This window comes from Hyla sarda, chromosome 3, assembly GCF_029499605.1.
Source record: "Hyla sarda isolate aHylSar1 chromosome 3, aHylSar1.hap1, whole genome shotgun sequence".
Classification (NCBI taxonomy): domain Eukaryota; kingdom Metazoa; phylum Chordata; class Amphibia; order Anura; family Hylidae; genus Hyla; species Hyla sarda.
The window spans coordinates 288,610,078-288,623,714 of NC_079191.1; the positions used below are offsets into that span (position 1 = coordinate 288,610,078).

General features: G+C 38.7%; 1 protein-coding gene across 1 annotated transcript in view; it reads left to right on the plus strand.

Moving 5' to 3' along the window:
- Nucleotides 1–13,637, plus strand: part of DMBT1 (deleted in malignant brain tumors 1) — a 222,876-nt gene that overhangs the window by 84,397 nt on the left and 124,842 nt on the right. The window contains exons 4-5 of the mRNA XM_056563617.1: nucleotides 1,639–1,953; nucleotides 7,787–7,837. Of these exons, the coding sequence (XP_056419592.1) occupies nucleotides 1,639–1,953; nucleotides 7,787–7,837 (366 nt within the window). The remainder of the gene's footprint in view (nucleotides 1–1,638; nucleotides 1,954–7,786; nucleotides 7,838–13,637) is intronic.

Here is a 13,637-nt window from a genome sequence, read left to right on the forward strand (position 1 = left end):
AAAGGTCTGCTGATTGCTGGAGCTTGTGAGATATTCATTATACCATAGAAACCAGTGCCAGTCTTCCTCTTCCAGTGTGTAATGAAAGTAAGTGACCCGTCTTTTTAAAGCTCTTCATCCACACTATAACCCAGTGTACTGGGTTCAAGGGGTACTCTGGTGGAAAACACTTTTTTTTTTTTTATCAACTGGTGCCAGAAAGTTACAGATTTCTAAATTGCTTCTATTTAAAAATCTTAATCCTTCCAGTAATTATCAGCTGCTGTATGATACAGAGGAAGTTGTTTTGTTTTTTGGGGACTTTTTTCAGTCTGACCACAGTGCTCTCTGCTGAAACCTCTGTCCATGTCAGAAACTGTCCAGAGTAAAAGCAAATCCCCATAGCATACCTATCCTGCTCTGGACGGACAAAGGTGTCAGCAGAGAGCACTGTGGTCAGACTGAAAAGAACTCAAGAAATACAACTTCCTGTGGAGCATACAGCAGCTGATAAGTACTGCAAGGATTAACATTTTTAAATAGAAGTAATTTACCAATCTGTTTAACTTTTTGGCACCGCTTGATTTAAAAAAAAATTTAAATTCCACCGGAGTACCCCTTTAAGTGTGGGTGAACTAGCTGTCAGATTCTATTTAAAGGGGTACTCCCGTGGAAAACCTTTTTTATTTTATTTATTTTTTTATTTTTTTATTAATCAACTGGTGCCAGAAAGTTAAACAGATTTGTAAATCACTTCTATTAAAAAAATCTTAATTCTTCCAGTACTTTTTAGGGGCTGTATACTAAAGAGAAATCAAAAAGGAAATGCATTTCCTGTGATGTCCTGACCACAGTGCTCTCTGCTGACCTCTGCTGTCAATTTTAGGAACTGTCCAGAGCAGCATTCGTTTGCTATGGGTATTTTTTCCTGTTCTGGACAGTTCCTAAAATGGACAGCAGAGATCAGCAGAAAGCACTGTGGTCAGGACATCACAGGAAATACATTTCTTTTTGGGATTTCTCTTTAGTATACAGCCCCTAAAAAGTACTGGAAGGATTAAGATTTTTTAATAGAAGTGATTTACAAATCTGTTTAACTTTCTGGCACCAGTTGATTTAAAAAAAAAAAAAAAAAAAGGTTTCTACGGGAGTACCCCTTTATAGCACTGGACATATTCATTTTGAACAAAGCAAATATTGCTTCATTTTTGTTAAAATTAGAACAATAATCACATTGTATTAAATAAGCATTTGCTTATTTTATTATTAAACTTACAAAGACGTAAGTAAATTAGATCTTAGAGCAGTAGTCAGATAGTTAAAGTAATTTTCTTTTTTATTTAGTATTTAGATCTAGGTGCCATTTTGAAAAAATGACAACTCAAGACAGATCTAAATGGGTTAACACTCTTGAAGCAAATTCAATATGGCTACAATTCAACATTTTCTAAAAATAGCTGCTGTGATAAAAATAATAGAATGCCAATATTTTAATATGGTTATTTTAATGGCTTATGTCATATCCTCTAAGTGTAAGGAGCATTATTTGCCAAAATAATAATTTTTACTAAATAATAATGAATTTATGAAAAGCAAATATTTTTTTTTAATTAAATGTAAAATAGGTCCATCACAAAGCTTTTTCTTTTTATATTTTAGACATTTATCCAATGCGACTTGTTGGTGGCAATCATAGATGCGCTGGACGGGTAGAGATCTACTACAATAATGCCTGGGGAACTGTATGTGATGACAGTTGGGACATTTATGATGCACATGTTGTATGTAAACAACTGAACTGTGGGTATGGAATTTCCGCTTTACATCAAGCATATTTTGGACAAGGTTCTGGCAGTATTCTGCTAGATGATGTGCATTGTTCAGGAAATGAACAGTACTTGTGGCAATGCAGTCACAACGGCTGGGGCTCCCATAATTGTGCTCATGGAGAGGATGCTGGAGTCATCTGTTCAGGTAAGTTTTGAGAAATGTCCCCAAGTCATGAGTCTTAAGAAGGAAAGATTAGATGACCCATCCCACTATGAGACTTGCACGCCGATGTCATTGTGATTAATTTTTACTTTACTCAAAGGTATAGCGAGCCTTGGAGCATGTTCCCACATGGTACATATTTTGTAGAAATTTCTGTTAGGCTACATTCACACTACCTTTATGACACGGTAGTGTGTAGCGGGAGAAAAAATAAAAAAAATACTGCTTGTGCTGTCTTTTTCTCCCACTATTCCCATCAAAAAACAACGGCGTCTGACAGCCCCCATAATAGTAAAAGGGAGCTGCCCGTTGCTGCCCGTCGCCCCCTATCACGAGAACGGCTGTTTAAGTCACACAAAAAAAAGAGAGAGAGACTTTAACAGCCGTTCTTGACGGGGAGAAACAGCAATGTGAAAGGAGCCTTACTGAAACACATTCTATACACATTTTATATGTTTCTGCATCATGTACATAAATCTCTATGACAAATCTGCCACATGTGTTCATACCAGTATTTTGGGATCTGGAGTAGCTTATAAATGAATAACTTGTATATCTGGTGATCTAGAAAAAGACATGAACGAGTTAATAATGACAAACGTTATACATTATGCATACTCTTTTTGGATGCTTAAAGGGGTTAAGGATAGGGGATAAGATGCCTGATCGCGGGGGTCCTGCCGCTGGGGACCCCCGTGATCTTGTACACAGCACCCCTTTAGAATCAGTCCCCGAACGTGTTCGGATTACTGGCGATCACGGGGACGGAGCATTGTGACGTCCGCAGCTGTCATGCCCCCTCCCATAGACTTGCATTGAGGGGGCGGAGTGTGATGTCACACGGGGTGGAGCCGTGACGTCACAACGCTCCGTCCCCGTGATCGCCAGAGCGCACACGCTCCGGGGACTGATTCTAAAGGGGTGCAAGATCAAGGGGGTCCCCAGCAGCGGGACCCCCGCGATCAGGCATCTTATCCCCTATCCTTTGGATAGAGGATAAGATGTCTTATAGCCAGAGTACCCCTTTAAAAAGTTATGCAGTATTCCTGTAGGTCTATAGTGGTTAAAAATGTAATAGTATATAATAATATAAATATGCAGCTTATATATATATATAAGTTGTAATCTAGGGCAAGAATAAATATCAAATATTTAACATTATTTAATCAAAGTAAGTCCAAACTTCTAACAGTTTGTTTTTCTGATGCAGAGTTCAAATACCCTGAATCGTTTCACTCAGCCATCATTTTAAATAAAATTCTGTCTCTTTTAAGTTGCCCCCATGTGGAAATTATGTCACATAGATTTTATAGTTCACATTGATTCAAATAGTAAATTGATATTCAGTGATTTATTGTCTTTTTTGATAATCTTTTCCCCTGAATTGTTGAGGGAATGATGCGAGGTTTCTGATGCAAACCCTTATCATGTGCATGCATGCTTCAGATTTGGTGCCCATTTTGAACTGTTTTATATGTACTGATGTGAGTGAATTATTTGTAGATCAGAAAAACATACTGATATTTATGTAAAAGAAAAGGTTATCTATGTATTGAAATTTCAAAACTGAGATGCAAGCATAATATTTGAAACCATTGCATTACATATTGGCCCTCATTTACTAACATGATTCCGACTCTTTTTGACGGGTTTTGCGCCTAAATACTGTTGCACGGACTGTGCGACAGAATGTGCGACAGACAAAAGCCGACAGAATCTGAATCACTCAGTGAAAAAAAAAAACCCTACAAAATGGGCATTATTTTCGGGAAAAGGGGCGTGTTCCCTATATTTCAGCCAAAATCACTCGTCTTTTCCTAAAACCACTCTGAAATTCATGTGAATTATCTTGGAAGAAAACCGGACACTTTAAAGCAAGTATAAAGTTTCAGAAAGTGGAGTAAATTCTCTGGCTGTTTGCTCCTTTGCTTGCCTCGTTTTTTTCAAGCAATTCCTACTTGTCATTTATTTTTATTTTTTTCACAATTTAATTTTTAAGCAAGGTTTTAGCTTTATTAACACATTTTGTATGAGTCTTTTCAACACTTTTTTTTTCTTTCATTTCAGTAATGATGGTGATTCCAAAATATATATATATATATATATATATATATATATATATATATATATTCATTTAATACAACTATCTATATGTGTCTCCCTCCTTCCTCAGGTCCAAGTTACAGTGTGTGGATACCGTACTTTATATGTACATATTTCCATGAATACATAAACCCATTAAACATTTGAATTTGCCGGATCTGAATGCCATTGGAGGCTGAGTATGGCGTCAGCCTCCAGAGTCTATTGGTGGTGCATAGAAATGAATGGGCTAGATCTATAACATTGTGATTTTTTGCCCACTGAAATCATTGGGCCCATTGTGGTCTATGGAGATCTTGCAGCAAACGGGGTAGAAAGCTAAACAGGGTCCTGGTAGTAATGAGGATGGGAGACCCTGGTGTAGGTTTAATTCTCGGGTTGACATACAGTGTTGGGATTATATTTTAATTAGACATATATGGGTCAATTGATAGTTAAGAAAGTGTGGGAACAAGCTCAATTGGATACCATAAATGGGCAACTAGGTTAATTGAAATAGGAGGGTTCAAAAAATAATGTCTATCCTAATTGAAGTATAATCCCCACACTGTATATGAACATAGGAATTGAACCTACATCAGGGTCTCCCATCCACATTGCTACCAGGACCCTGCTGTTTGGACTTCTACCCCGTTTGCCGCAAGATCTCCAAAAACCACAATGGGCCCATTGATTTCAATGGGCCCATTGATTTCAATGGGCCCATTGATTTCAATGGGCAAAAAAATCACAATGTTATAGATCTAGCCCATTCATTCCTATACACCACCAATAGACTCTGAAGGCTGACGCCATACTCAGCCTCCAATGGCATTCAGACCCGGCAAACTTCAAATGTTTAATTGGTAAAGGTATTAATGTAAATATGTATATATAAAGTATTGTATCCACACACTGTAACTGGGAAGGAGGGAGCTCCTCAGAAACGCAGATTTCAGTAACAGAAGTGTGGCACCAGTTTTTCTGAAACAGCTTCACTTGTTGGCTTTTCCCATATCGCAGTGTCAAAAGGGTACCAAAACTGAATGAGCCATGGACACACATCAGACAGAAGATCAGACAGTGGAAAGCCATGTGTTGTTGATTCAAGAGATAACTGGCACATTTGGTATTTTAGCAACAACTTACTATAGTAAACCAACTAACCCAACAATTCAACAATGCAGTGTGGAGTACAGTTCAGGGGAAAAGATTATGCAAACCTCTCCTGCTCCAGACAGTTACTGACATGGACAGAGAAGTCAGCAGAGAGCACTGTAGTCAGACTGAAAAGAACTTCTCAACTTCCTGTTGAGCAGAAAGAAGCTGATAAGTACAGGAAGGATTAAGATTTTTTTTTTTATAGAAGTAATATACAAATCTATCAGTCCTCAGCTCAATATAAAAAAAAGATTAAATGGTAGATGTCTGGTGTCAGAAACAACAGAAGGCAACCATATAACTAGCGGGTTATTAAATATATAAAAATAATATTAATATAATATATGTGTTTCCCGCAGGGCCCTACGGTAGCGCAAAATAAATTAAAATCACAATATAAAATACATAAGAGCAGTTCAGCAATACACTACAGAACAGAAGTGGGTAGATGTTATCAATACTCTGAGGATAAAAGTTACTGTAACTAATATATCTATTGTAGTTGATAGCGGTTGTTGCATAAATTGACACACTTCACAGGGTGATAGTGTGTCTACAATGTATCCTGTAATATAGAAGAGGCTTTGCTGGTGTCTATAAATGTATCATATACGTTCCACCTGTAAAGAATCGATCCACACAGCTGAATGAATGACTTTTTCAAAAAAAAAAAACTATATAGATAATGAATGTCCTGTAAATGACAACAGTCCTGTAAATAAAACAAATCCTATAGAATAAAATGTGGTGTCCTGTAATAGGTAAAAGTCCTGGAAATAAATGTCATGAAATAGATATAAGGTCCTGAAGCAAATATGGATAGTCGTATGCAGTTCAGTAGATAATTACAAAGATAGCACTGGATCGTTAGTGCCGGTTGATCCACTCCATACTAAGTAAGTCTGCAATAGAAATATAATAACTAGCACGACTGTGCCACTCACCACACCGCTGTCAGACCGAGTTGGATAGGATCAGATGCGCTCCAGCCGGGGCGGTGTGGTAATCGCACGATGTGCAGCCGTTCTCACCGGCGAGCTGTTCCTTGGGGTCTGACGTTAAGAGTCAGCTGATGGCAGGTCAGCTGACCTGATACGGGAGGCTGGTGAGCGCTGGATAGCGTTAGATGCAGGTAATCAATGACGTGCAGATATTAAAGTTTAACTCCAACAGATTTTTGAACAATGTTCTTGGAGTGGAGGGTTTCAAACCGGTTTAGCTGATAAATTGCAAGGTAGATCCATAAAGTTGATGGATGGTGGATGTTAGGTAAAAAAGTCTCTCCAAATGCAACAATCCTATAAACGCTGTACAACCGCAGCTGTTGTGTGAACTGAAACTGAATATCAGAGACTGAATCTCCGTCACCAAACGCATTTCGGGGTTAAAGAGCGTTAGTAGTACCCCTTCTTCAGTGGTGTATGTCCTTATGCGGTAGTTACTCACTTTTATATGCCTCTAAACAATGTAAACTAAATTGGGATTACACCTAAGACCAGGTATGGTATAATGGCATGAACTCAGCACACAGGGTAAGTGCAAAAATCAGAGATGGATAATAGGGGTTCATATAGACTATAAGTGGGGGAATTCGATAAGTCCCACACAGTATAGACACATGGTTCAGACAACAGCATTTATAGGATTGCTGCATTTGGAGAGTGCTATCATTGTTATTATCTACTGAACTGCATACAACTATCCATATTTGCTTCAGGACCTTATATCTATTTCAGGACATTTCTTTCCAGGACTTTTACCTATTACAGGACACCACATTTTATTCTATAGGATTTGTTTTATTTACAGGACTGTTTTCATTTACAGGACATTCATTATCTATATAGTTTTTTTTTTTTTTTTTAAGTCATTCATTCAGCTGTGTGGATCGATTCTTTACAGGTGGAACGTATATGATACATTTATAGACACCAGCAAAGCCTCTTCTATATTACAGGATACATTGTAGACACACTATCACCCTGTGAGGTGTGTCAATTTATGCAACAACCGCTATCAACTACAATAGATATATTAGTTACTGTAACTTTTATCCTCAGAGTATTGATAACATCTACCCACTTCTGTTCTGTAGTGTATTGCTGAACTGCTCTTATTTATATTGTGTTTTTAATTTATTTTGCGCTACCGTAGGGCCCTGCAGGAAACGCATATATTATATTAATATTATTTTTATATATTAAACAATTTACTAGTTATATGGTTGCCTTCTGTTCTGACACCAGACATCTACCTTTTAATTTTTTTTTATATGGAGCTGAGGACTAATAAACTTTTTCATTCTACTTATTTTCTATCTCTCTGTGGGGGAGAGCTTTAGTTAACCTTGCTCATTTTTTGTGGTTGAGCTACACATAACTACTCCTATTTCTACTAATATACAAATCTGTTTAACTTTTTGGAACCAGTTGATCTGAAAAAGAAAAAAAAAATTCCACTGGAGTACCCCTTTAAAGACTCACCATCTATATGTTCACTGTTAATGATGCTCTATAATTGAAACATTTCAGTATCTGTTTACATTACTGATGGATTATAAACTCTATTTTAGCTTCTCAAAATACAACTGAAAACAGCACCAACAACCACACAAACTTCCCAGGTAAGGCACAGGTTTAGAATACAATAACAAAAAACTTAGTTGTCACGTTGTCTGGCCGGCGGATTGGTAAATGCTTGTGAGCAGGTGAAACTAGTAGAGATGGCATCAAAATATGGATGGATGTCAGAAAATGTATCTGGTGTATTATCATGTATATAAGGAAACATTATATAAATACTGGGAAAGCAGCACAACCCAAACAGCAAAATGGCAAAAAATAAGAGGGTGCAAGCAACTAGTTGGGCCCAGTTGAGACCCCAATCCAGATACAGCAAAACAAAGATAGTCGCAGCACTCCAAAACGTAGAAAAAATTAAAAGTGGCTTTATTCCATTTCACAAATACAGGTGCAATGTTTCAGCTGCCCATGCAGCCTTTTTCAAGCATCATGCTTGAAAAAGGCTGCATGGGCAGCTTAAACGTTGCGCCTGTATTTGTGAAATGGAATAAAGCCACTTTTTATTTTTTCTACACTTTGGAGTGCTGCGACTATCTTTGTGTATATATATATATATATATATATATATATATATATATATATAGATAAATAGAAAGTAGAAGCAGTGGCACTTCAGGTTGGTGAAAAAAGTGGTGTCTTTATTCACTCCAAACGAGACGACGTTTTGGCCGGCTCACCAAGCCATTATCAAGCAACAAAATGGTGGAGTAGGAGGGTATTTAAGGTCACGCAGGACCACCCACTAATTAGCATAATTGACATGTAAACAAAGCATGAGACGTGGTGAAAGCGGCGATCACATAATTTGCAAGATACAAAGTGAAAACAAACATCAGGTGCAGCAGCGTGCTGCGCATTACAGGTGCATGTGCTGAAAATAATATAGTGTAGGTTATATACACCTACGCCGGCTGCGTGGGCGGGGGCCGCAGTCACGCAGCCGGCGTAGGTAGGAAGAGAGAGAGGAGGGCACTTCCTGCACGTAGAGGGGCTCAGTCTGGCGTGTGGAAGTGATGCATGTAAACATCACCGCGTGGCTGGTCACGTGCACTGTAACCTGGAGACGGGTGATGTCCTGTTTGGCGCATAAATACCCTCCTACTCCACCATTTTGTTGCTTGATAATGGCTGGGTGAGCCGGCCAAAACGTCGCTCGTTTGGAGTGAATAAAGACACCACTTTTTTCATCAACCTGGAGTGCCGCTGCTTCTATTTTCTATATCAAGTTTGGATCTCTACCCAGATCAACAGCAGGAGTGCTGCTTTCCTCTTTTTATATATATATATATATATATATATATATATATATATATATTATAATACTATCATTATTATATATTATTATTTTTTTATTTGCTTTTATACGTTGTTTATTAAGTGCATTTTAGATGCATATTGATCATATATTATTTTATAAATAAATTAGATATTTTTTCTATTACTGGCTATACTATCAATCATTAATAAAGAAATTGAGGCTCAGGATCTAGAATACTGGATAGATAAAATATTTAATAATTATGTTAAATATGTAATGTGCTCCGTGACGCACAGTGCCCTCGTGGGTCAGCGGGGACACAAAATACAATAAATTGTAATACAATAGATGTTTAGGCAATTAAAAACTTTAACCCCTTAAGGATGCCGGGCATATCCATACGCCCCTGTTTTAAAGTCCTTAAGGACTGAGGGTGTATGGGTACGCACATGGGAATTCCAGTCCCCGCCGCTCGCCGGGCGGGGACCGGACCGGGGTGACTGCTGATATCTATCAGCATGCACCCCGTGCAAACCCCTGGGGGGTCCCATGTCGGTGATCGCCGCAAATCGTCGGTCAATTCAGACCAACGATTTGCGCCTTTTTCCGGGTCAATCGGGTCTCTGGTGACCCAGAAAAAAAAGGGTGAATGGGGCTGTCCAAGACAGCCCCATTCACCCTTACCTAGCAAGGGTGCCGCCTCACGATCACGTGATGGATTGGTCGGAACGACCGACCAATCACGACCCTGCTGGGCGGCGATCGGGACGGCGAAGATGGTGGCGATCGGCGCCGGCGGGGGTTTCCTACCTTGCCCTGGTCCGGCGGGGGTCCTCTCGGGATCGGTGGCGGCGACAGGAGCAGCAGCAGCGGCGGCGGTCCCAGCGGCAGGATACAGCAGGAGGTGAGGCCTGTTCACCTCCTGCTGTTGCATAGCAACAACTCGCAGCATGCACAGCCACAGGGAATGCTGGGCGTTGTAGTTTTGCAACAGCTGGAGTTCCAACTACAACTTCCAGCATGCCCTTTGGTAATCTGTGCATGCTGGGGGTTGTAGATATGCAACAGCTGGAGGCACATTTTTTCTATGAAAAAGTGTTCATCCAGCTGTTGCATAACTACAACTCCCAGCATGCACAGACTACCAAAGGGTATGCTGGGAGTTGTAGCAGTGTGCCTCCAGCTGTTGCAAAACTATGCCCTTCAACTGTCAATGCATGCTGTTGCAAGAATACAACTCCCAGCATGCACTGACACACATGGCTCAGAATTGAGAGCGTGCCATGTACATTTGAGGTCTAAATTGGTGATTTTACAGCGGTTCTAACATAAACGCAAAACAATAAATACCCAGATGTGACCCCATTTTGGAAACGACACCCCTCACAGAATGTAACAAGGGGTAAAGTGAGCCTTAACACCCCACAGGTGTTTGAAAAATTTCCGTTAAAGTTGGATGTGAAAATGAAAAATATTTTTTTTTTTCACTAAAATGCTGGTGTTACCCTACATTTTTCATTTTCACAAAGGAGGAATAGGAAAAAAGCCCCCCAAAATGTGTAGCCCCATTTCCTCTGAGTAAGAACATACCCCATATGTGGATGTAAAGTGCTCTGCGGGCGAACTACAATCAGAGGGTATGTGGCGTCCTCGTGGCCTTGGAAATGCGCACAAACTATTGGTGCTTGGTGGATGCCATATATGTGCTATGTCTATAACTCCTATATAGAAGCTGGGTACTGTGGCACTTGTAGTGGAGCTGGACATGTTTCAAGTCCTCCTTAGGACTTTTCCTCAGCAGCTTTAAGGTATGTTCCAAGGATTATTCTGTTGGATATTATATACACATAGCTCCTCCCTATATGGGAGGACTTCACATCCAGTTAGGTAACACAAAAAAAAGGATTGTGCAGAAAACGTGGAAAAGGTGTCTCTGTTTGTTATATCTACACCTGAGTGCTTTAAATGGTCTGATTCATTGTAGATATAAAATATAAATATACAGTTTGCACAGATTTGTTGGAATATGGAATGATTGCAACATAATACTGATAGTGTAAGGTAATAAATATCAATAGTATTACTAGTAGATATAAAAATGATAAAACTATGGAAACATATGTAATGGATGATTTCAGCATTTAAAAAGAAATATGTATGTATGGGCACACATGAACGGTGTGGATATGTGGTGACGTGACATGAATTTTGTAGGAATGTTAATTAGATAAGTGAAGCACTGATGTGTATAAGTTAAATAAGTGAGGCACTGTTGTGTATAAATGGAAATATATGGGGTGGTGGTGATATGATTTATATGAGGTTGAATAAGAGAAATTAGGATGTATAAAACAAAAATTGGCGTATATAACACAAAACTGGGATCATAGGACAAACATATGCTTGATTTATGGGGAATGTCTAAAAAATGGTTATAAGATAGTATCTGAGGGAGAATAGAACTGGGGGCTGAGAATAAATGATATTAAATTGGTATACTCGAATGCATTAATATAATAAAATATTGGGAAATCCCAATAATCTTAGGTATATAGCCCAACAATCTATTGCACAAGATTGGAGAGGAGGCAATTATATAAGCAAAATGTCCAGAACAGAGTCGAGGAAAATATTTGAGTTTGACTCCATAGCACCTAAAGGACTAAATAATGAACTAGAAATATTTGTGTTTTTAGACTAGATTATTGTCCCCTGCAGCTTATTAATCCAATATTTTATTATATTAATGCATTCGAGTATACCAATTTAATATCATTTATTCTCAGCCCCCAGTTCTATTCTCCCTCAGATACTATCTTATAACCATTTTTTAGACATTCCCCATAAATCAAGCATATGTTTGTCCTATGATCCCAGTTTTGTGTTATATACGCCAATTTTTGTTTTATACATCCTTATAAAACATCAGTGCTACACTTATCTAATTAACATTCTTACAAAATTCATGTCACCACACCACATATCCACACCGTTCCCAATTATTTAAACAAACTCTACGGTATTTATATATTTCTTTTTAAATGCTGAAATCAATCATTACATATGTTTTTCTATAGTTTTATCATTTTTATTTCTACTACTAACACTATTGATATTTATTACCTTATTCTATCAGTATTATGTTGCAATCATTCCATTTTCGGAAAAATCAGTGCAAACTGTATAATTATATTTTATATCTACAATGAATCAGACCATTTAAAGCACTCAGGTGTAGATATAACAAACAGAGACACCTTTTCCCCGTTTTCTACACAATCCCATTTTTTGTGTTACCTAACTGGATGTGAAGTCCTCCCATAAAGGGAGGAACTATGTATATAAATATGCCACAGAATAATGCTTGGAACATACCTTAAAGCTGCTGAGGAAAAGTCCTAAGGAGGAATTGAAACGCGTCCAGCTCCACTACAAGTGCCACAGTATTCAGCTTCTATATAGGAGTTATAGACATTGCACATATACGGCATCCGCCAAGCACCAATAGTTTGTAGGCATTGCCACAGCGACGAGGACGCCACATACCCTCTGACCGCATCGAGGAATACTATTACAGCCTTCTTAGACTTGACCAAAAATCACTGCTGTAATTCTTGAGACGGCCAAGTCTCTAACAGCATATGCAACATACAATAGGACCGGAATTTCCGAACATCATCTTTGTGCATTGTACGCTATATGCCAATTCCACTTTCCACTGAAGCGCTGCAGTCCCCATTATTGAAGCCCACTACCACCGCTACCTCCATGAGACGGCCAAGTCTCTATGCGGCGATCTTTCTTCAATACGGCAAGCATACTTAAAGGGGTATTCCAGGAATTTTTTTTATTTGACTATGCTACAGGAGCTGTAAAGTTAGTGTAGTTCATAATATAGTGTCTGTACCTGTGTGTGATGATTTTCTCACAATTCTTATGTGATTTTCATCCCAATATTTATTTTTAACAGCATACAAAATGACTGTTGTCTCAGATTTTTCCCAGCTTGCAATGCGGTCGAGACCTGACTCACTAGTCAGCTGTTGACAGGGAGCCTGTCTGTTTCAATGGGTGGAGAGAGCAATCTGCAACTAATGCAACAGCTGTAGGCATCCTGATTGAAGACCACAGGTCTGCAGCTCATTTATGTTTCAATGGGTGGTGTAGCTGATGTGTGGGAAGGAGGAAAATGGTATCTTGGGATTTGTAGGCAAACAAGAAAACTGAAAACAGGAAATACTAATTCACAGAAAGCTAGCCACAGTGTTCTGGTAATCTCACAACATAGCCATTTAGCCCAAGACAAGCGCAGATCCTTACTAAGCATGTCCATTACTGCCTGCCAGGTACGTACTAAAATCCCCTTATGCTGGATAACCCCTTTAACATTGCTACTATTGTTACTAATACTGCAAGTATACCAGACATTGCTACTATTGCTACGTAGTAATTGCTACATTGCCACTAACGGATACCATTTATTTCTCAAGTAGTGCATTGTACAGCATATTGCTGTACCTTATACATTTTTTTCCCATTCTAAAGACAAGTGCACTAACAGTATTATATCCTTATAGGCTGGA